Here is a 23,644-nt window from a genome sequence, read left to right on the forward strand (position 1 = left end):
TTTTTTTTTTTGTTTTTGCTAGATAAATAGCTATAATTTTATAAAAAATAAAAAAATAAAAATTTCAAAATGGAAAAGATTGCGAATATTCTAAAAATTTTATGATTTTGAGTTTGAGCCACTGTACAAGCCACAAACACTATACCTGTGACAGTGAGGATCCGGTGTGATGTTTAATTTTACCGCGGGCATTCCCATTGAAGAGTGTCACTCACCAGAATTGAGATTTGTGGCTTTGTGAGCCCCAGACGATGCCTTGACCGTTTGTTGCCCATATTCGGCTAGAAAGGCTGTACATTTCCTGTTTTTACCCGGTGTACGCTGGGTACCTCTTCGCCCTCACCTCAGTGATATTGACGTAAGGGTGCAATTCCTGGCTTAATTAACTCATCCACAGTGCACCTTCTTGCAAATCTGTGGCCTGGAAATAATCAGACCCAATCGTTTGGCTAGCAGAGTATAATAGACATTTTTTTGCCCTTAGAATGCTTCCGCAATGGTAGCTGTCTCTGTTTAAATTTGAGATTTAAAGGAGCCCCTTTCAAAATACCTCTCCGTCATCCCTTTCGTCAAGCTTCGCCCTATTCAAAAGACCAAAACTCCATAACAAATTATAGGTCTAACTATGGTTTCATAGAGCCAATGAACAGCCTTATCAGAAAGGCTTCATCTCTTACCTATTTCCCTCTCCCCTGCAGCAGTAAAATCCACTAATAGCTGTTTCACTCTCTATTCAACTTTAGGCTTCCACGGCAGGTTCTTACCTAAATGGAACGAAGCTTGAGTATTTAGTTGACTCCGACAGAAAGCGCAATGTCTCTAATTGAGGGTAGGGTCGTTTGGAATATCTTACACTTCCTAGTGAATAAAACCCCAATCCCAAACCACTTCGTCACTAGGTGGAAGTAGCCTAAGATCAAAGTATTCAGATATATTACAGCCTCTACTGAGTAGCTCATCTTGACTAAACTGGCGTGAAAAGGCTTAGTTCACCTGGAAGACGTTACAAAGTTCAGAAATTCGTAGGCTAGTTTTTATTAAGAACTCTTGTGTGGGAATTCCACTGCCTGCCTTTGCTTTCCAATTCGAGACACTGGTAAATATGGCATAGACCGTCGACTTAGATCACGAAAATTTATTGGAGTAGGGTCCAGAGTTTTCGAATTAACGAATATGTAGTCAACCGAATTTAAAGGCTGCGTTCGTTTCAGTTCCTATCTTTTCGCCACAGCTTCTCGTATTTATGCCCAAAATTCGACTTCGCCGGGTAATGTATTATGTTTTGTTGAAATGCAGTGCTAACTTCTGGAAGATATTCTTATCTGTCTTTCTGAGTTTCTGGGTTTAGGAAGCATTTCGATTTCTCATCGAAAAGCCAAATAGCAAACCTCCAAATGAATTTATATATTTATTTTTAATATGTTTAACTGTTATGATACGCATTTACTAGTTCTTTTAGTTTTGTATATAAGAAATATAAAAGATTTATGTAATCTATTAATTTTTCCCCTTTTCCTCTTCCTTTTCAGCCATCATGTTGCCACAACAATATTGCCTACGATGGAAGTACCATCACAGTAATTTACAGACAATGTTTTCACAGCTGCTGGATCGTGGCTGCTTTTGCGATGTAACTTTGGCTTGCGAGGGCCAACTGATCCGCGCTCATCGCGTTGTGCTTTGCGCCTGCAGCAGCTTTTTTGACACAGTGCTGACCAACTATGCCAGTGAGCGCGATCCAATAATTATAATGAAGGACGTCACATTCGCCGATGTTAAATGTCTAATTGAATTTATGTACAAAGGCGAAATAAATGTGGAACATGTAAGTGAAGACCGGATGAGGTGAATTTTTAAAATTTTAAAATAAATTTCAATGTGTTTTTCATCTTCTGCACACATAGGCAAGTTTAGCATCACTCTTAAAGACTGCAGATGATCTCAAAATCAAAGGTTTGGCGGAAGTTTCCTGGCGTGACGACGATGATGGCCCGCCGTTGCCCACCGCTGCCACCGAGTTCCACTCGCCCACACTCGTGCATGATATGTACGGCACACGACTTGACCAGCAGCGCATTGGCTCGCCGGGTCTTATGGATCAGCAACATCCAACACAGCCACTGCAGCGCGAACGAAAGTTGTCATCACCGAAGGCCAGCACGCATGCGCAACAGCGTTTACCGACATTGACGCCAATTCCATCGATGAACAGCGTTCAAATGGCTGCTGCTGCTGCTGCCGCTGCCGCAGCTGCTGTGACGTCAGCCGCATCGCCGGTGGAACACTACTTGGGACCGAAACGTAAGCGTGGACGTCCGCCACTTGACGATGCCTATGATGTTTTCAATGTGTGAGTATGGGTTTTTGAGTGTTTGCTGGCTTCCTTTTTCGTTTGCTAAAGTATAATTTTCTACATTGTAGACGAAAGCTTACACACTATGGTGGTTTGGAAGCGCATCATCACCACCATCAGGCCTACTTAGAGGCGCAGCGTCATTACAGCGATGAGCAACGGCGCCTGGCCGTCATCTCGCCCATACCGCCATCGTCGTCTACATCAGCCGCAGCGGTTGCCTACCACCAGCACATCCAGCAGCAGCAACACAATAAGCGCATGCGCCAATTGCAACGCCAACAGCAACAGCAGCTGCAACAACACCATCACCAGCTACGAGCCGATGTAGATGATGTCGAACAGGATGATGCGCAAGCAGATCCCGAGTGGATTACCAGCAATTTGGAGGTGAATGTGGGTGGTGGTGGCGATAGCGAGCCAGTTATTGAGTGCGATAACGAAGCATCTTTGGCTAAGGAGCAAAAGTGCGACGTTGTTATTGATGAGAAGGAAGTAAATCCCATGGTGAAATTGGAGCTGAAGAAGCGCAAGGAACGTACTTCAGAGGAACGCGAGAGTGCGCTTACGCGCAAGCGTTCAAGTGGCGAAGAACGCAAGGATAGCAGCGCAGAGAACGGCGAACATGAGCGGGAAGAACAACAGCTCCGAGAACGTGTCACACAAAGCGAAATGTCTGATCAACCCTCAGAACGTGTCGCAGGTGCTGAGGTGGATGAGCAACAACAAGCCGCAAATGTGCCTCAGCCAGTAGAGGAAATGGAGAGTGTGCGACAAACAGCGGAAAAGACTAGCAGCGCTTCGGCTACTAATGCCTCATTTGCATCGAGTGGTTCGCACAAGCGCGCAAGTGTCAATAGTGAACAGATTGCGCCGCCGCCACCGCCACCACCATCGCTGCATCACGGTACGCATGGCTACAACAAGTACGCGCCTGAGGGTTATTTGCTAAATGAACATGGCATGTTAATAACACACGATTTCGTACATGCGCCTACGGCCGCCGTACCGTCGACGGGAGCAACAGCGTCCTCGTCGAGTGGCGTTGTAGCAGCCGCCAATGGAAATGATCAGGAGTATGTTGATATAAAAATGGAGGAGTACGATGGCACAGAATTGCGATTGACCACCGAAGAAATGTCTGAGTGGCAGGATGTAATCAAAATGGATGATTATTTGGCAAAAGGACGAAGGCCGCAGTTCTGGGAGGAGCCGTTCACGCGACGCGTAAGTTTAGCAGTGTAAAAGTAGTCGTAGTAGTTATTGTCGAGCGTATTTTCTTCAAAAATTATTTCAGGTACTGGATGCTATCAAAAATAAACGCTTGGAAATGAAGAAAGCTGCACGCATTTTGGGTGTCTCCTACGGTACTTTGTATGGACGATATCGAGAGGTCTATGGATGTTTGAAGCACCCTTATAGGTTGGTCTGAAATTGTACTTGTGAAAAAGGTTTGCGTTTAAATTACGAAATAAACTATTTGAATTTTTGGAGAAATTTCGAAAAGGCGAAAATTCTCTCTGAATGCAGAAGATTAACTTTTAAAGTTAAAAGCATAGCGTTAGTTTACATAAACATACATACATATGTATGTATGCACATACATTAGAGTGGTCCAAAAAGATTAAAGTCGGAATTTTAATGCCGCCACCCCCTAGGATTGTTCTATACCGAAAAAATACACCCCTATTTTTTATCAAATCAAACCAAAAAATATTAAGGGAGTGCTCAAAGCTCTCAAAGTTTTCCATGTATTTTATATGGGGGAATACAGCTTTTCGTAGACATGGTATAACATTTTTGAGCACTCCCTAAATTTTTTATTATTTCTGTGTTCGTATGGAAAAGTAGCTTATGTCGAAAGGCTGGCTTTAGTATAAATCGGCATTCGCAGCATACGATGGCGAACGACTCACTGGCGCTAAGCCGTTGAACAACTTTTGGCGAATAAACGTGCAAGAAATAGTTCCGATACTAGCAAGTCAATATTCTTATTAAGTCTCATAAAAAAATTCCTTGTCGTTTAAAGAATAAAGGGAATGCCGCATTATACTAAAGCCAGCCTTTCGACATAAGCTACTTTTCCATACGAACACAGATTTCTAAATAAAAAATATGGTTATTTTTTTTCGGTATAGAACAATCCTATGGGGTGGCGGCATTAGAATTCGGATTTTACTTTTTCAAATGCATTTTTGGACCACCGTAATGTACATACATACATACCTGCGATTTACATAGTTTTTATCATTCAAAGAGTCTTCAACATATGATGAACCTCATAAAATTATTAAATGCATTCAATTATTCAGATCGAAATCGTATATTTAAACTCTTACTTAACTTAACTAAACTTAACTCAACTTTATTGCAGTAGTACCACTTTTCGGCCATCACAAACAAACCAATTAGCCGCCGTGCAGCCGCGTTTTGACATGGTTTGGCCCTCGCCTAAGCGCGATAGTGGTCTAATGCCTGGTCAGTTGGGTAGGTCTGACGTTGTAGATGCAGTGTGTAGAAACTAGTAACTTTTCCATAAATTATTTGCTTTTCTTCACCATAGAAATCGGAAAAATACGTCCAAAGGATCTAAGCGAATTGTGGACGCGGCCACAGATATGAAAAAAAGCACAACAAAAGATCACAACCTGTAAATAATTTTGCTGTTTATTATTATAAGCAAGTCATATTTGCAGTATCGCGATAGGACTTACAAGTGTTACTAGTACTTTTTTCTAACTATCAATAATTTTTGTATTACTCTAAAAAGTATAAGATTCACAAGTATTTACATACATACATACCTACATTCGTATAGAAAATATGTTTATCTTAAGAAAACAAATGTAATATTAAGCAAAAAAGCAAAATGGTAAAAGACATTAAAAAGACAATTAGCAGTGTGTAAGTTTAGTGTGAGGCTAGTTATAGTTGTTTCCAATTCATAGCACGCGTGCAGGTACTGAAGTAGTTATTGATTTATTTAGATGTAATACGTAAATCATAATTTCTAGCTAAATAATATTGAAGATTTGGTTAAAATAAAGCATAACTAGGTGTGAAATGAAAATGTAATGAAATAAAGTATTTAAATAGCAAATAAAATTCGTTAAGTATTTGTTAAATTTGGCCGTATACTATACATATGAATGTAGTGAATATACACTTGCTTGCAATGTTTTTTTTTGTTTTTGGTAGTCAAATTATTTCCTAAAAAAGTATGAACATATGTATGTACTTTTAGACAAAATCAAATGAAAACCTTATTTTTGATTACTTTCTTGCTGTAAATAGTCGATTAATATAAAAAATAAATTTTATTATACTACAAAAATAGACAGCTAAGTGTGTGTTAGTATGCTAAAATTAAATAAATAAAAATATGTATTTAATTTCTATCTTACAGACAATTGTAATTAATTTAGATATGTCGTAACTGGGCAGGATAGGTGATTATATGTTGTTGCATTACAGATGCGTATATGAAATGTCTTATACTGAAATATAATGCAAAACGACATGGAAAAGAGTTCTGTTTTAGACTTCAGTTTGGAATTCTTGGAAATATGATATAAAGCACATTTAAAGGACTAACTATTTTAAATTAGAAATCCCCACTACTATCACTACGTCTGATCGAAAGATTACTTTGTAAACAAAGGAAAGCCTATGCTTAAAACTCACGCAAATACTGCGCCAATAAATCACTGTGTTGTTAAAGCAAGTTATTTCGAGTAAAATAGTTGAATAAATGTTTCACAACAAACACATCAGCTGTGAAATAATTCTCTCACACATAATTCACTACATTTCAGAACTCCAATATAATGCATACATGTGACTTACCTAAAAGATTCGATATGTTTTATTTGTTGTTACTTGTATAACACACATTTGAGGAGAAGTAAACTTTTCAATAATTTCAACACACTTGAATCACTAATTCATATGCTATTTCGAGTGCCCTACCGCTTACTATCGCTTAGCCAGCGGAAGCCCACGCATGGCGGCGTCTGTTGAAACTTTTGGCGGCAAGCACATGGTAAGTTTCACATTTCACGTTGTAAATAACACACATTCAAACACAGCAACATTAGACGCCACTAGTAACATAACTTATCACTTATTTATTTAAAAAAAATTTAATTATTTGCACTTTCATTTGCGGTAGGCCCGCTTCCGGCGGCTATTAAATAATTGTTTGCAACTTTGGTTTTCCGCTCGCTGTATCCGCCAAAAAATTTCTTATTGTTATCGATAAGCCTTTTCGACTTTGCTGGCTCGTTGAGCGAACAAGCTGATTTCTTGTTAATAATTAGTTGCTATTTTGATAAATAAAATAAGCCCTGATTTCCACTCCAAATTATTGGTGTCCAACTTAAAATAGCAAATTTGTTCTCTTCTATATGCTTTAACCTTTCTAAATACCGCTTCCGGTGACTATTAATTAACTTCCCGTAGCACCCTGTGTCAGGTTATCCTTCGCTGCATCCGCTAGAAATCGGTGCTGTGTTATCGATAAACATTTGGACAACGCTAAGTTGTCAAAGTGAATAACAATTGGTGTTTGCATGTCACAATTATTTATTAAATTTGTACATTAATAAAGTTTATTTGTTACATTTATTATTATAATGCTAAAGGAATTGAATGTTGAAGATAAAACGTACTTCTTTGAGTGTGCAGTGCAGGGAGATGTAATAGAATACTTGTTATATGATTCCAATGAAAACTGGACGGCAGTGAAAACTCAGGAGGAGGTGGCTCAGACTTTGCAGGTGTCATACATACTCAATGCATTATTTCACACCAATACTTAATACTTACATATCTATGTATATAAATGTATCTTATAGTTGCTGAACAAACGCATCAAGTACGATGTGGCTACAGCCTACGATACTTTGCAAAATACGCAACCAGAATCAGCTAATTGGATGGTGAAAGATCATGGAGTTGACGCGTCTAGTGCCAGCGAGCGTATATTGACACTGAAATATCGTGTCAAAGGTTGCCCATTCAAGTTTGAATGGCTTTTAAAGCGAGAAGATAAGTCACTTACTATCCCACTGCCAGTAAACGAGGTTACCAGTTTAGTAGACCGCTTGCCAGTGCAAATCGAAGAGCTATTGGAAGTTTTACGGCGCAAAGAAGATGAAATAATTCAGTATCGAACAGAGTATGGAAGTCTGCGGCGATGTAGGATTTATCTAATGCAAGTATTCCTGATTTGGTATAATTTATTAATATTTACAGCAACTGTTGCCACAAACCCGTTTGATGTTAACAAGTTTCGTGAACGTTACGCTGCAACTGATGTGAAAGTAAAGATATTGCAAAAGCTTATAGCACGTTGGCGGGTTGAGCATGGCCAAACCGATTCAACGCAGGCCGCAGAAATCTCCCAAAGCAACACATCTAGCCCTACAAACATAGTTAAAAAAGAGGAAACGGAAAGAAGATTGCCCAGTAACTTTAACAAAATACTCGAAAGCCCACGAAATAGGCAAGTTACCAGTTTTTGGTCATTAAAGGCATATATGTTCGTATATGTATATTAAGAATTCAAAGTTTTTTTCATTATAAAGAAAGCGTAGAGCAAAGCAAGAGATAAAAGCGCAAATGACCCGTACACTTCACTCACGCAGACAAAAATTAGAATACGAAAGTCAAAGCCAATCGATGGATGAGACCAAGGAGGTAATTGAAGAGCCGGAAAAGCCAACTAGCAGTGGGAAGGCTATAAAAAATACAAAATTTAATGAAAATGAGACAGCAACGGCAAGTGGTAAAAAGGGAATAAACACGCCCATCAAGAGTTCCAACAGCAATGTGGCAAAAGCAGATAAAAGCCAGATTATCAAAGCTGCAAGCGAGCCTGCAAAGGAGGTAGCAAGGTCTTATAAATGAATGGTTGTAATATTAGCGATTACATTGTAAAAATAACTCGGGTATGTTTTTTTTTCAGTAAAACAAAAAAATTGTCACCTCGCGTCGAGGGAAGGCCAGACACCCGACAAAGACGTCGCGAATGCGAAATTCACGACAACAGTCCCAGTGATTTGATGATCATTGAAAACCCAATTCAAAGTGTAGTTTATACGGTGGACGAAAGTGTTGAGTCAGTAAAAATCAATGGTGTTAATGGTGTAATAGGCAATGCTACCAATCAAAATGTAAAAAGTAAATTATATTCTTCCAATACACGGAAAATATTTAAGTCTCAGTCCATGGATAAAGTGCAGCAACCTAAGAATGATGTAAGCGCTTATGTGGACAGCGTGCTTAGTCAACTAGATGCCTTTGATAGGGAGTTGAAAGCGCAATTCAGCAGTGCGGGCATTGAATGATAGCGGTGCTACGTTCTTAGCAATAAAAAATAGGTTTGTTCGTCGAAAATCCAGCAAGAATTATCCAACACTCAAAATATCAGAGAGTAAGAAAAAATTCTCTCAAATTCTCTCTCATGTTGAGAAACTTGCAAATTTCTGCACGAACGCAAATTTGCAGGAATTTGCAAGTTTCGCTGCCAGCTGGCGTCCACGGTTGCATTTCAAACATAAAAAATTTTTATAGAATTTTTAAAATTCTTTCGGATGGCCAAAAACAGGATATACATGTATATTTCTTGTTGTTCTGACTTTCTTTGACATACATTTCAATTTCTTCATCGTACTAGCTGTCGGGTTTCTTAAATCGACTCTGGTTGCAATTGCATTCCGATTGCGAATACCATTTTTTTCAGCCGAATTAAGTTCAAATCATTGGAATTAACTAAATTAATTATATCAACAATTATTTACTTCCTTTTTTCATAAAAAAATCGCTCGTGTTTATAAATTTTTAAATTTAACGAACTAATTTATTCAAATTATTGTAGACAAAAATGCAACCATGCGCCACAACCACATTTTTTCGTGTTTGCAAATTCTTGCTGGCAAAATTTTTTCCAGCAAGAATTTGCAACTTCTCTCCAAGAGAACTGTCACTTTGCTCTCACAATTTTTGAGTGTTGGATAATTTTTTGGTCTGCACGAACGCGATTTGGGCAAAAATCGTGATAATTCGTACAAATTCGTACAAATTTTTTGCTTGACGAACAAACCTAATAGTAGCTTTTGTATATGTCCTTTTTATAATTTTGTGTATGTAAATTAACGTGAATTTTGTATATTTGTAGTGATATTGTATAACAACGTTGTTAACTAGCATTTACAAATAAATTACAAGATATTTCGTATTTAAAATGTACAAAATTCAATTTTTGCTAAAATTAAACTTTCCACAAAAAAAATCGAATTTATATTCTTATTTGTTCTGATTTGCGTATACATACATATACTGTAATCGCGACCAAAACTGATAACGCTAATGTTGCGCCTATTATTGAGTTTTACATTTTCTATTGTCAAACGATTTATTTTTTATTCGTATATCAATAATGATATCATGAATGATAATGTGTACATTTTGTTTATCGAACTATATATTGTTTATGTATGTACATATTCTTATATTTATATAAAGGTATGCATCATGCGCATATGCGTATACACTTGTTACTTCATAGGCACACCGCTGCAAGGAACTAATCATTTGCTAAATAGCAGTCGTTTAGTAGGTGCGTTTGCCTCATTTGAAACTTTAAAGTGGATATACACACTTTTTTGCACGTAATATAATTTGTTGGGTGGGATGACTAATCTTTTTTTATTCACGCAGGCAATTGTGTAATTGAAAATGTGGTGGAAATTTACACTTTTTTGCGCTTGGAGCCTTTTACAAAGCGTCTCTTCAGTCCATTCGTGTAAGTGATAGGAAAATGCTACCCATTTTAAATATTTTACATACAAATATAGATATGGGCGTTAACTAAAAGAAAGTAGCATATTTGTTGTAGTGAAAAAGAAACGTTACGTTTTGTTGAAGAAGAGCGCAATCATAAAAGAGAGCAATTAAAAAAATATATATATGTTTGCTTTTTTTATTTTAATATTTTTTATCTTGGCAGTCCAACCCAGCAATGAAAGCAATCACAAGAGCTTGGCTACTCCATATTTACTCACTGAAATTGATTCAAAAATTATTGGTGGTTCGCCTGTTGCTATAACAAAAGTGCCATGGCAAGTTTCGATACGCCTTAAGTCATACGAAATAGCTGGTTTTGGTCGTGGACACTTATGTGGAGGATCGGTTTTAACATCGCGCGTTATTATTTCAGCGGCGCATTGTACCGTCAAGTAAGTATAGATGTTTTCTTTATAAAATCTATGCATATCTAAACATATATATATATATATATGTATGTATTATGTAAATATGTTAAAATCCTGCTCCTTTCTGCAGCTCCAACATAACACCCACGACATATCGCTCCGCTAGCGAATTCACTATAGTCATGGGTTCTGTTTACTTGTATGAGGTCACTGCATATACATTGCAATACGATGTATTGGAGGTAGCGCCAAATCTTGATTTCAGTAAATCTACACTTCAGAATGATGTGGCATTATTTTTCATAGATGGTTCCATACCCGAAAATCATGCAACTGTAAAACCTATACCCCTCAATCAATTAGCTTTGTCAACGGGCGTTAATTGCACCGTAACTGGCTGGGGAATAACTGAAAGTGTAAGTAATTGTAAATCAGTAGTTAGTGAGAGTAATTTTTAACTCCTCCGCAGGGTATAGTCTGGGCGGAGCTACTGGGTGCAGTGGTGCCGATCGTTGCCTCGTCGCATTGTAATGCCAGCTATAAAGGTTCCATTGATGAGGGTATGATTTGTGCTGGCTACCCGGAAACGGGAGGCATAGATGCCTGCCAGGGCGATTCTGGTGGTCCATTGGCTTGCAATGGCACCTTGGGCGGCATTGTTTCTTGGGGCAATGGTTGTGCTGAGCGTGGCTACCCCGGCGTCTATGCGAATGTCTCCCATTACTACAACTGGATAGTGTCGACAAATTCAACCTTCAATTACACTCGTTATGGTGGCGCAATGGGTTTGAATTTGGCACCCCAACAACTGCTATGGGGTATTTTCTGTGTTTTAATCAGTTTGCTGTGGTCGTAAGCGGTAGAAATTAAAATCAAAATTCATTGGAGGCAATAGAAAATATACATAGTACGTATTTATATAGTATGTAAATATGTGGAGCGAAGAGCAGGAAAATATTTATCGGTATTTTGTTGAATGTTTATTTAGTGAAACGAAAGCTGTTAAAAGTAATAACTATGAAAGTATTATTATTTACATTAATTAAAACAAAAATTTTTTAGTGTTCAAAATTAAAACTATTTATTTATTTAATATCTTTATATGTACTTTCGGTAAATTCTTAGGATTTCCCTTAACCAACTTCATAAAGCGTCGATCATCGGCCAATTTTGGTCTAAAAATTCTATGAATCACTCTTCAATATTTTTTTTTTTTTAATTTCCTTTATTAGAAAAAGTTAACTTTTCAACTGAGATGGTTTATTTCGTCATTTAAAGTACAAAACCAAGTATCAACAAAATGCAAAACCGCGTATGTGATGTTTCATAAATTATTTTCTAGAGTTATTATATTTCAAGGCATCTAAAATATTTCGGAAATCCCTATTTGTTTTTTGATTCCATTGTTATAGTTTTTAAACACTTTTATGCTGACCTTTTAAGCTTAATTTATTCTTTTGGAGAAGTCCTAAAATATAATAAATTTTATAATTCCGTTGGAAAAATAGTACTAATTTTTTGTGTGTTGAAGAGTGATGCAGCCTAATATATATATGTACATCAAATTTGGTTAAATTAGATAAGGTGAACTTAGGGTAGGAAAGGTTATGTAATGTCGATCGAGTAAACTTCACTCGAAGCAAAGAAAAGCTCAAAACATAAAAAAAATACCGATCTGTAAAAGGTCACTGGACGTACCGAATTCGAAGGCCTTGAGGTACATAAAAAGTTTATGTAAAACGGCTAGAAAATCTGAGTTTATTTATCGAGTAAGGAACTTAGCTTTGGATTGAGTCCAGGCCAATGTCGTCACAAAATTGGACTACTGTAGCAATGGTAAGGCGTCACAAGGACTATGTGCAAATATCTAACGGCTGCGTTGAAGATAATTCTTACATCTCACAGTTGAACAGGAAGCCAAACGAACTCTCGTTGGCAAAGGCAAGGTCTTATCATCCAGGACATGCTAGAATGCCACCTCCCACTGGCTCTGTTCCCCAGACACGATTTGCATAGAGTGGTATTTTCGGACTGGAGAAAACCGCGAGATGAATGGAGAAAACGATAACTGAAGAGTTTGCTTAAAATACATATGCGGCATTTGCTGCTATAAAAATAGTGGAATTCGCGCTTCAATGGAATTCGTTGTATCTTGTTTAATTATATCTGAGTGAGCTTGTGATTTGTTGTTGCTGGCGGTACAATAAATACACATGCAACAACAATCATAGGCTCGTCGCAATATACTACGAATACACAGAAGCGCGAATTCCACTAATGATTGTTGTAAAAATGATTGAGTAAAAAGCTCAAAAAAAAATTGTAATGTTACAAATATCCAAGGGCTGTATGATGTATTTTGATTCGTTTTGCAGACACTGAAGATGTTACAACCCCGAAAACGGTTTATCTCCAAACCCAGCTGACAAAAATCGAAAAATCAAAACCTACTGCTGCAAAATAATAATATTGTAATGAGCGCTTATGGGTTATGGCTTGGGCATCGCTGCTCACTGGAGAGCTAACATCATAGAAGAATGGTACTAGATTGGAATCCAATTTGCCTTAAAAAAATATTTGTTTTAAGTACACTTAGTATGTAAATAATGAATAAATGTGTTTTCAGATTTCAGTAGTAAAAAAAAAAACAAATCAAGTCATGAAATATCATGTTGAACATGATAAGATAATACGCGCGCTGCGAATAAACTTTGGAAGTATAACTTTTTTATTTCATTTTTATTGTGCTACTTTAATTCCCGAACCAGTTAGCTTCCATTGGTAAAAGAGTGTGCGCTGTTTGCATATTGTTGTTTTTTTTTCGGTTTGAAACCTCCAAAAATACAGTGAAACCTCGTGGTAAATAAGTTACGTTTTACGAAAATTTCATTGCCATGTTTTAAAAGTATTGGTTTAAAACGGCTCTCTCCCCACACATATGTAGAGCAAGATAGGCCTATTCTGATGCCAGATGGAGTTACCAGTTCCATCTGTTGTTATGAGTTTAAAAAATAATAAAAATGATTTGCCAAGTTTACAGCTAAGCAAAGGGTCTCGTGCGTCCGTCCATAGTCTTATGGCGTGAAAGCCATTAAGGTAGTTGCTGCTGTTTAAAATTAAGAGCACTGATGTGTCATTTCCTATTATGAGAAGGCTAGATAAAGCTGTCGCTTTCACCAGCAGAGATTTCAATACCCACCCAGAAAGAAGCGGGTGGTCGTAGTTTTCCTTCCCAATTCGTCAAATTTTCAATTATACTGAATATCCTCATAATGAGGCCACCCGTATAAGTTGAATTCTATAAGGCTTGACATCCAGTGCGGAACATTGCATTGGCTATATCCGGACCTAAGGCTTTCAGGGCTGTCTGACTGTAAGAAAAGATAAATACTTGATGGCCAACACTTCACCTGGATCTACACTGCTGTGAGCAGCGATCGCAAAATATATATTTAGTTTCCACTCTGTTGAGAAAACGTCTGACGCGTTGGTGTAACTACATTGGATTTCTTATCGAACGTGATTAAGGGTATTGGTGAGTATCGTAATTATCGTCAACGTGCGTAAGATAGTAAAATGCCCTGAAGTTCTATCGATGTATGAGTTAGTTTTTTAAGCCGACTTCTGCAATGACTTTTATCTCTCGAGCAATGACAGTCAAGAGGAGGCAGGTGTAAGGCCTGATACACAGCGTCTGTGTGCCTAGTCGCAGCATCTTTTAACTGGAGTCTCATCACACAAGCGTAAAACATGTCCAAGCCAGGGCAATCGTTGTATTTTTAGTATCAAAATTTTAACAGCCATCAGTCACGTGATTTCCAAAACGCGAGGATGTTTTATGTGTTGCCAGGAATTGCTTTGTCTTGTCCTCTTTCACTGCAAGACCAACCTCTTTCGCTTCTTTTTCTTAACTGGAAAATGCAGCGCTGATGTCTATGGTTCTCAAGCCAACGATAGCAATACCAACTGGATACGCTAGAGGCACCGTGCTTTTGCTGCATATGCTTCGGCTCCGATTTTAATTAGCAGCTGTAGGCTTTCCAGCAACAGATTGAAACAAAGTTTTACGTGAGCGAATCGCGTTGTCTAAAACCTCGTTTGACCACAAACGGCGCAGAGTGGTCCTTCCCAATTATTAGTTCTTGCAGGATATGAATTTTAGACATGGCGTCGTGCACGTAGTTTCTCTATCAAAAGCGGCTCTTTAAAATCGACAATAATATGATGATCTGGTCGATGGTGGATTTTCCAGGTCTGAAGCCATACTGATAAGGTCCGAACAGTTGGTTCATGAAGGACATCAGTCTTTCATATAGTGTAGTCGATAATACCTTACACGCAATGCTAAGAAGGCCTATACGCGATACTTGGCGCAAATCGCGGCGTCTCCCATTTTGTGTGAATTTAACGCAGTACACTGAGATTCCAATCTTCGGGCATGTATTCAAGCAGCCCAGCCGGTAAATCGTCTGCTCCAGGGTAATTTGTTTGTTTATAAGTTGCATTAATGCCGTTATTCGTGCCTCTTAATTAGTTCGGGTTCTTTTTTTTATCAAACGCGCCAACTGTGTCGTCATTCAAAAGCGTTGAGACGGCGCTTAATAAAGACGGCAGTATTGTGACCAAAACTTTAGTTAATAACCAAATAAGTAAGCTAAAAAGTTTATGATTAAAAAAAAATATGTGTATATGAAAAATTGTGTTATAAAATTTTGATAATTTCATCGAGGTTCCACTGTATCGATTTAGAAATGTTAATTATGTATTTGCTAAATTGACAAGCATTGAACATTATTCGGACACTTACATAGCTATCATCATTTTTTGTTTGCTTTTTTCTATCTATCTGCTTGTCTACACCGAAATTATCAATAAGTTTTTTTTTTTTTGACAATAGTGTAAGCTGATTTTGATATAAGTAATTCAATCGTCTCAGTACTGTCAAGGTGTTTAGCATGTCCCAATGGGAGTTTAGAGGTGTTAGCAATTTTACTAGCAAGTGATTAATGTGAATTATGACATCTTTTTATTATATTTTATTTAATGCTTTGTTACTTTTGTTGCTTGGTTTTGTATTTGGTGCGACAAGTGAGTGATTTGCATACATTAATATTATTAATACAACGTATTTATGTATGTATGTATGTATGTTACCTAAGTTGTAAATGGGAGGAGCTGATGTTGATCATACGACATGGTGTACCCATGTATATATACTAAAAGTGCGCAATTGCAAAAACAAATTTGTTGCTTGTGTATGTACATATATATGTATGTGTATACATGCTTTTGTAAAAGTATAGCAAGTTGAGCTCGTTTCACTAAACAAATGCACTGAATAAGCATCATGAACTCAATTTACAAATGTGGAAATAAATTGGTTGTGAAATGGAAGTAAAAAAGTAATTTAAAAAACATATACCTTAACATGTGTGGGACATTTCACGTCAAGCGGACAGGAAAAAAGTGATGTTATGGATATCGTTCATATTATATTAGTGTACACACAGCGCAAGTGCACAATTGTGTGGGTATAATTATAATCAAGGAATGAAACCCATTCAAAATAACGCTCCGGTTTCGGTTTCGGTTTTGCAAAGTGTTTCGGTTTCTGTTCTGGTTTCGTTAATTTTCGGTTTCGGTTTGGAAATAAAAAGATGAAAACAATTTTGATAAAATGAAATATTTATTAAATAACCATGTACTTTTTAAGGTTGCTCACAATTTTTTGCGACATTAAACAATCAATTTTAATTCATATAAAAAAAAAAAACACCTCTGAATATAATATACAAACTAACAAGCATATTTATTTATATATGTATTTATTATATGATGAGAATTGCTGCTGTTTTGGAAAAAACTAAAGTCCGAATTTAATGCTCTCACCTCCTAGGATTATTCTATATCGAGAAAAAAAAAACATATGTACCTCCGTGTTTTTTTAATACGAAATCAAAAAATATTTGGAGGTCGCTCAAAGAGCTCAAAGTTTTTTATGGGTCCCCATTAAATTTTTTGGGGTTTTGGGGGACCTTTAAATATACATAATTACTATTAAAAAATGGTTGAATAAACATTTGGGTATTATTATACTTTTTGTTTATTGTTTAATTGATGTGTTAAAAAAAATGTCAAAGCCCTACAAATTTTAATTGATTACTTTTCTTTAAAACGTGGGAACTTTTCTATACAAATCACGAAGTTTAATACTTTTTTGAAATATTTTTTCACTACGGAAAATCCCTCTAAAAAACTCAGTTTTCATTTTCACTATTCTTAAGAGGCCCTAAAGCGACAAAAAGCCATCATAAAAAATAATTGTGTGCACACTTTCATGCCTAGTACAAGTACAATTATCCACAATATGAGCGAATTCCAAAGAATCAATATTTTTCCTGTCCGCATGACGTGAATAAACTGTGCGGCAAAATATTAAATTTATTGAAGCTAAATTTGAAATTTACATATACCTTGTCATTTACCGTTTATTTAATGTGTGTGTGAGTGAAAGTTACTCCAATTAAAAGCTCATTTTCTCCTCTAATGCAGTGATTGATAAATTAATATGTAGTGGGGGGCGCGAAACTGCCCATAAACAAACTGTGCATCTCTGGAATTGGCGAAAGTTTTTTACCTACAGACCACCGCCTTAAATAACGTGTAAAATGAATAATCGCAGCCCAAGGTTAAAAAATGCGCACAACAGATAATTTTGCAAATTGTATTTTAATTGAAGCCGTTATCAAGCGGAGAAATGATTAATTAGTCAAGTACCTTTTATGTAAATACATATTTAGACAGTTATGAGTATGTACAGTTGTCCACAAAATACTAGGAGTGCGATATTTTGACCAGTTTTGGCTATTTGTCTTTTGTTAATTTAAGACCAAGTTCACAGCGCGTAGTTAACTCAGAATCGGCAGTTAACTACGCACTGTGAATTTGGCCCTAATTTTTATTTATTTATTTTATTTTTTTTTTGGTATATAACAAACACCATATAAATTCAGATTTCAAACTTTGTACAAGAATTATAAAAATTTCGCAAATTTTTATCCAAATTTCAAACTTTTTAATCAGAATGTTTAGAAAAAAGTGTGGTATGTCGTTTTGTAGCGCATTTAATTTTAGTTTCTTTTTGGTGGCAATGTCCTCCATATTATAAAAGAAAATTGTCGAACATACTTTGTATGGAAAAAACGTGAAACACCTTCAACCAAAAAATTGTCAAAAACGGCATTTTTTAGCAACTTGAAACTTGCACTTTATTATACTATAATTAAATGAGCTACAACTGCAAACTGCATACCAAAATTGTTTCCAAAGGATTCGGATTAAAAAGTTTGAAATTTAGGTGAAAACTGGAGAAATTTTTATAATTTTTGTACAATGTTTGAAAACTGAATTAATATGGGGTTTGTTATACGGCCAGCTAGACTTTTATATAAAAACGGGTCAAAATATCGCACTCCTATTATTTCGAGGACAGCTGTATGTATGTTCCAGAATTATCTTAATTTATAAAAATCACGTGTAACCGATTTAAATAACATTTTGCGGATCTGCCTTGTTGGTTCCAACTTGAAAGATAGGATAATTGACGCTGTTTTATAGATTTTTTTTTGCGTATTTCCATTTTGAAAGATCATACAAAAGACTCAAATCGGTAATTTTCAAGTCTAAAAGTCTACGTCAAGAGCGTTGAATAGAGTACTTCCTCTTTTATTAACTATTAGAGTCAGAAATTTATTTATTTATTTATTCATTCAGTCTACAGAAGTAGGTTCTTACAGACTATTTAATAATCTATCTCTTAATTAAAGAATGTGAAGAGATACATTTTAAATCATCAATACTTAAATTAAAATTGATTACGCTGGAGTAAATGATACACAACCTTATATACCTAGCAATCGGTTCATTAGTAGCGTAGTTGGTTGTATGCATTGTATTTTACCTCAGAGTACGTGGAGGAGTATATAAATTGATTAAATTGGCAAGTTCGGCACAGTTAATATTGGCATTCAAAACATTGTGTACAAACATAATTGAGAAGTAGTCCCTTTTATCTTGCAGGGACCGCAACCCAAGCAGTTTACGTCTGCTTATATAGGGTGGAAAATAACCATGTCATGATCTTTTTGAAGAGGAATCAAACTTCGAGAAGAGAAAGAACAATTAATCTACACAGAAAAATTTATAGAAGTATATCACCGTGCGACAGTCAATTTTACACACGAAAAAATTAATATATTCACAAAACTGGTGGCCAAACAAGGGCGTAGCCAGCCTTTCAGCTAGGGGGCAAGAGTTTATATAGAGGAAAAAAATGTTTTTAAATATATTTTTTTTTTGTGTATATAAAACGAAATTTTTGGGTTTAAGAAAGTATAAGTTTTCTGGTAGCCTTTACAACGATACCAATTTTTTTGTTTAAAATATTTTTCTTTATAAAACAAAAGATATTTTTTGCTGTCAAGTGTTTTTTCTCAAATTTTTATACACTAAGTATACAAATATGCCCACCGGAAGAAAGGGGGTTCAGTCGCCTTTACAACGATACCAAATTCTTAAAAATCGGTTAGTACTTAGTTTGTTAATTTATTATTTTTTTTTATAGAAAAAGGTATTTTTTCCTTTTAAGTGTTTTTTCTCAAATTTTTATACACGAAGTATACATATCAGAAGAAAGAAGATTTGATTGCGTTAACAACGATATCAATTTTTTAAAAATCGCTTAGTAATTTGTTTGTTTAAAATATTTTTTTTTATAAAATCCTTACCTATAAATTTGGGAATTCAACCTGTATACTTTTTTTCCTTGGGCGATTAATAATTTATCTTCAGTTGATTTTCACTTGCTTTTCTTTCTTAATTCTTCCGGTAAATGAAGTCTGCGTATTAATTAACTATGAAAAAAACCAACTTAATGTGAGTTGTAAAGTAAAAAATTAAAAACTATTTCGTAATTTTTTTCTTATTGAGAATATTGATGTTCAAAAGTAGTTAGTTACAAGTTAGTTGACACCTAATGCGGGGATATGCAGTTCTGAATTTTTTTCGGACACAATATACAGTAAATAGTCAGCAATAGTGTTCCCGTAATTCGATTAATGTTAGATTTAAATTAATATCACTCCCTGCAGGGTATAGCTAAAGCTGAAATTTCAGCTTCCACGCGGTTAAACTCAAAAATTTTTTTTGAATTTACTTTTTCGTAAGCAATTCTTATCGGCCAACAATAATTGCGTATATCGGCCTATAAGATTTTAATGAGAATTTGATTATATTCGTTTTCTTCTTCCAAAAAATTTACCGTGTTGTATAACAGTTCGGATTTGGCCATATAATGGACCCATTATTTTGCAGTATTTGTACAGGTACCAAAGTAGTACTATTCGATACCCGTCGGCCACGCAAACAGGATCATAGATATTGCGGAAAATGTCCCCCTCTAAAGCCCTAATACCCCAGATAATAGGATGTGAATTATGCGAGATTTATAGAGTGTGATTTTTGATTTGTGAAAGCTCGCGCTTTTCAATTTTATACTGTAAAGTTCAGTGTAGAGTTTTACCTTTAACTATGCTCTTTTATAGTCGCGTTTGGAAAACCTACAACTGGCGTCGTCCGTCCAACTAATATTAACAAGGCATCCTATCAAGTATCGGTGCGTCTAAAGGTCTACGAACAACTGGGAGGTTATGGCTATGGGCACATCTGTGGTGGAGCTGTCATATCAGAGGCGCTTGTAGTCACAGCCGCGCAGTGCACGCTAAAGTAAGTAAGTCCATGGACTACTACTAATTTTACTAATTTAATTATTGTTATCTTTCCTTTTCTTCTAGCACCGCTGTATTGCCGCTTACATACCGCAATCCCGATGAGTTTACATTGGTGATGGGCTCGAGCTTTCTGCAGGAGAAAAACGCGTATGTCTTGCAGTATGATGTGGAGGCAGTGTTGCCATTTCCCGCATTCAATTCGACGTCGCTTGAGAATGATATAGCGTTGTTGCACATCAAGGGTTACATACCCTGGGAATGGCCTACTGTGCGACCGATTTCCCTGCAAACCACTGCAGTCCAGCCCAATACAACGTGCCGCATTGGTGGTTGGGGAAAGTTGTCGCGGGCAAGTATTGCTCATTCAATGTTATATACTTATATGTACCTACATACTATCTATGGCTTGAGTAAAGTGTTTTTTTCTTCACATTCACAGCAACAAAGAGATATGTCCGATGTTTTGCTGAGTGCTCCCATACCCACTATCAGCTATGCGGAATGTTCGAAAAATTATGGTTTTATACCTGAAGGAATGCTTTGCGCTGGCTATGCGCAGGGTGGCGTAGATGCTTGTGAAGGCAATGCTGGTGGTCCGCTGGAATGTTCGGGTCAGCTGGCGGGCATTGTTTCGTGGGGCATTGGTTGTGGATATGCCGGCTATCCAGGTGTATATACAAACGTCTCCTACTACAGTCAATGGATTCAGAATGTTAATACTCCAAGTAATGACAAAAGTGACAAAAGTATTGCGATTAGTTCTTTAAAAACTTCAAAACATACATGGCTTTGGACTGTGTTTGCAAGTTTAATGGTGTTATAATTAAAAAAAAATTATACAGAATATACAAAAAAAAAATGGAATCTTAATAAGCTTAGTAATATTTGGGAAGTCTGCTATTAGAACGATTTAAGTACCATAGCTTTAATAAACATTACTTATTCCATAAACAAATTTGGAAGTAAAAAGACTGAATAAACATTTTAAAATATCCATATTCCAACTAAAAATGTTGTTATCGCAGAATTATTATTGCTAGACTGCGGATATTTATGCAGAAATTTCATCTTTCCATTTTACCCTCTTCTTCTCTGCTACAATAAGCTGCCCTCAGTATGGATTTCGGTATACTTCTTTCTTTTATATGCAGGAGTACACTCGGAAATTCGCCATTGCCGGCCGTGGGGCGAAAGCTTTGGAACTTATAGTTGCACACCTGAACTCCGTGTAGGGTTTGAGCACAAAGATCGTCTAAGCCTTTGTATAGTCCGTCTTTTGTCCAAAGTCAATGCATGGAATTTCCTGGAATATGCAAAATGCAAGAAAAGTTGAACTTTTAAATGATTGGATCGCCTTGTCTATTCTTCAATCGTGCCATTAAACACAGTCTTTACGGGTATCTAGAATATCTGGAAGTAATAGTGGATAAGAGACTGGTGTGACTGGTGGATATAGAGCTGAAAGTAAAGTCTGTGAACTGAAATCAGTCATGGTAATAAGCACAATAAGAGATAACACTTTTGGGTTCAAAAATTCAAGCCGAGCCCATGAATACGATGTACAGTGCAACTGTCTGTGGACTGCGGCATGATTCTCAGATTTTTGGGCATAAGAAGTTATTAAAACAGGTGTTCGAAAAGTGTCAGCCTTTCCTGGCTTAAGAGGGCACACTCGTTTCTACGGAATCTTTTGAAAGAAATATAAAGTTTTTTTAGGCTTTAAAATATTAGTGGAAAAGTTCTGGAACTCTTCGGAAAGGTTCGGTAAACAACTTCTCCACTGACAGCTAGAAGGAAAGTACCTCGTTCTGGTGAATTTCGGATAAGCAGTACTAATCGGAACCCCATCCCATCCTTGTTAAGGTATGTATGAATTTACACTGCGTCCAAAGGCCACCGCGGTGCTTCTGGACTTACTTTTTTGGCACTTTGTAATCGTAAGAACTGCTCTACTGTTTATATTCAGAATCATATCAGGCGAATGGAATGCATTTGTGGATGGCGGGAAAAGCCAAAAATACGGTACTTAAGGCCTAGATAGAGGATTTAAAGGATAGAGGAAAACAGGTGGGATGGGAATTCATTGCTCCTATACAAACTTGACAGACTCCTTTATGAATCTTAGCAGTTTATCGAGGGAAACAAAAAAAAAACCGGGCCGATTCTCAATATATCCGACCCAAAAATGTATCATCTAAGTCTAGCGAAGGCCCGACAGCGTGAGGTAAACTCTTTTGTGCTACCCTCATCTTTCAAACAAGATGTACACAGTGGATCGTCGATGATGCTATGGTTATCACAGGTCATGGATTATGCGTCTTAATCAGTCCTCTTAGGACTCGGAGCTTAAAACGTCCTTCGCAGCCGGGAGGATAGTCTGCATATCTATTGGGTACCCGGCCACAAAGGAATAGAGGGTAATTAAATAGCAGATGAGACTGACTTTGTGATGTCTACTATAACGCCGAAACTCGAACTCCACGTGGCAACATCAAAAACCTAACCTAACCTACCCGACTGTTTCCACTATGCTTGGCGCAAAAATTGGCTTCGGTGCAATTGGACGCTTTAAAGAACCGCAGTTCACCAATCCATCAGCCAGATCGTTCTTCGGTCTTCAATACCACAGTGTCCCGATACCCACACAAGTTCAAGCTCATTCCATCTTTCATTAGGGGATAATTAGACGGAGGATAAATAGTTATGGGTGGGCTCTTAGGAATATAGAACATTAGCTTCATGGGCATGCGTCTTCGAAGTTTAACTTCATACATTTTTCCCTAGCAAAAAGAAAAACTGGGACAGTGAGCGACTTGAAGTTCATAAGGATAGCAATACATGGTACGCAAATAGGGATTGTACTTACCGCGCGTTCATATAAATCCATAGATCTACACTCTGGCCTCAAAGCTTCCAGAAACCTAGCTTCTCTCATTTGGGTAGCAGACCACTGTGAGCTCCGTCTGGTCAAATTGTTATGCCTGGATGAAGAAAACTTGTGTTGCTAGGGTCACCAAACTTGGTCGTATATGGCACTTCGCCAATGGGTTTCTCGGTACAATTGTGGATTTTAGAAGACCGGCATACTACCAAATATAGGTTTTGTAACAATAGATCACTGCTGTTAGCCCGCTTCCTCCTCTAAAATACATAATAACTGAATGTAATCTAGTTGCAATGATTTTGGTCGCATGACCCGGGTCCAAGAAGAATCCAACTGGGTCCCGAATATATAAATTTGTATACACCTTGCTTATAGTTATGGCGTACATATTTTTAGGCTTCGT

The 23,644-nt window shown here is 36.8% G+C and overlaps 4 protein-coding genes across 6 annotated transcripts in view; all 4 read left to right on the plus strand.

Annotated features, from left to right (window-relative positions):
• LOC108375419 (longitudinals lacking protein, isoforms H/M/V) overlaps positions 1 to 5,070 on the plus strand; it is a 6,796-nt gene extending 1,726 nt beyond the window's left edge. The window contains exons 3-8 of the mRNA XM_017631543.1: positions 1,530 to 1,825; positions 1,905 to 2,350; positions 2,422 to 3,580; positions 3,651 to 3,775; positions 4,728 to 4,840; positions 4,917 to 5,070. Coding sequence (XP_017487032.1) covers positions 1,535 to 1,825; positions 1,905 to 2,350; positions 2,422 to 3,580; positions 3,651 to 3,775; positions 4,728 to 4,840; positions 4,917 to 4,975 — 2,193 coding nt within the window. The 5' untranslated portion in view covers positions 1,530 to 1,534 and the 3' untranslated portion in view covers positions 4,976 to 5,070. The remainder of the gene's footprint in view (positions 1 to 1,529; positions 1,826 to 1,904; positions 2,351 to 2,421; positions 3,581 to 3,650; positions 3,776 to 4,727; positions 4,841 to 4,916) is intronic.
• A 1,824-nt stretch (positions 5,071 to 6,894) lies between these two features.
• Positions 6,895 to 9,634, plus strand: LOC108375420 (uncharacterized). 3 transcript variants are annotated; one of them, XM_017631544.1, is made up of 6 exons: positions 6,895 to 7,131; positions 7,210 to 7,552; positions 7,610 to 7,859; positions 7,942 to 8,250; positions 8,322 to 8,736; positions 9,466 to 9,634. In XM_017631544.1, exons 1-5 carry the CDS (start codon positions 6,988 to 6,990, stop codon positions 8,701 to 8,703), a joined length of 1,428 nt encoding a protein of 475 aa, XP_017487033.1. In that variant the 5' UTR covers positions 6,895 to 6,987; the 3' UTR covers positions 8,704 to 8,736; positions 9,466 to 9,634. The 3 variants fall into 3 exon arrangements, with proteins under 3 accessions (XP_017487033.1, XP_017487034.1, XP_017487035.1); XM_017631545.1 differs by having other exon boundaries at positions 8,322 to 8,732; positions 9,463 to 9,634; XM_017631546.1 differs by lacking the exon at positions 9,466 to 9,634 and having other exon boundaries at positions 7,942 to 8,242; positions 8,322 to 8,411.
• On the plus strand, positions 9,627 to 11,546 carry LOC108375421 (trypsin-like). Its single transcript, XM_017631548.1, has 5 exons — positions 9,627 to 9,974; positions 10,076 to 10,160; positions 10,365 to 10,593; positions 10,700 to 10,985; positions 11,039 to 11,546. Exons 2-5 carry the CDS (start codon positions 10,094 to 10,096, stop codon positions 11,423 to 11,425), a joined length of 969 nt encoding a protein of 322 aa, XP_017487037.1. The 5' UTR covers positions 9,627 to 9,974; positions 10,076 to 10,093; the 3' UTR covers positions 11,426 to 11,546.
• An 8,375-nt stretch (positions 11,547 to 19,921) lies between these two features.
• Positions 19,922 to 21,240, plus strand: LOC108375417 (trypsin-1-like). Its single transcript, XM_017631542.1, has 3 exons — positions 19,922 to 19,952; positions 20,172 to 20,352; positions 20,421 to 21,240. Exons 1-3 carry the CDS (start codon positions 19,922 to 19,924, stop codon positions 21,178 to 21,180), a joined length of 972 nt encoding a protein of 323 aa, XP_017487031.1. The 3' UTR covers positions 21,181 to 21,240.
• Positions 21,241 to 23,644: the final 2,404 nt, after the last annotated feature.

Source organism: Rhagoletis zephyria, unplaced genomic scaffold (assembly GCF_001687245.7).
Source record: "Rhagoletis zephyria isolate East Lansing unplaced genomic scaffold, Rhagoletis_zephyria_1.1 Rzeph_scaffold_08904, whole genome shotgun sequence".
Classification (NCBI taxonomy): Eukaryota; Metazoa; Arthropoda; class Insecta; order Diptera; family Tephritidae; genus Rhagoletis; species Rhagoletis zephyria.

Coding starts and splice junctions, on each gene's coding strand:
- LOC108375420 (XM_017631544.1), top strand. CDS start 6,988: ATGCTAAAGGAATTGAATGTTGAAGATAAAACGTACTTCTTTGAGTGT. Junction 7,553..7,609: donor GTATGGAAGTCTGCGGCGAT/GTAGGATTTATC, acceptor TAATATTTACAG/CAACTGTTGCCACAAACCCG. Junction 7,860..7,941: donor CTCGAAAGCCCACGAAATAG/GCAAGTTACCAG, acceptor TTCATTATAAAG/AAAGCGTAGAGCAAAGCAAG.
- LOC108375421 (XM_017631548.1), top strand. CDS start 10,094: ATGTGGTGGAAATTTACACTTTTTTGCGCTTGGAGCCTTTTACAAAGC. Junction 10,594..10,699: donor GCGGCGCATTGTACCGTCAA/GTAAGTATAGAT, acceptor TCCTTTCTGCAG/CTCCAACATAACACCCACGA. Junction 10,986..11,038: donor GCTGGGGAATAACTGAAAGT/GTAAGTAATTGT, acceptor ACTCCTCCGCAG/GGTATAGTCTGGGCGGAGCT.
- LOC108375417 (XM_017631542.1), top strand. CDS start 19,922: ATGGACCCATTATTTTGCAGTATTTGTACAG. Junction 19,953..20,171: donor ATTTTGCAGTATTTGTACAG/GTACCAAAGTAG, acceptor GCTCTTTTATAG/TCGCGTTTGGAAAACCTACA. Junction 20,353..20,420: donor GCCGCGCAGTGCACGCTAAA/GTAAGTAAGTCC, acceptor CTTTTCTTCTAG/CACCGCTGTATTGCCGCTTA.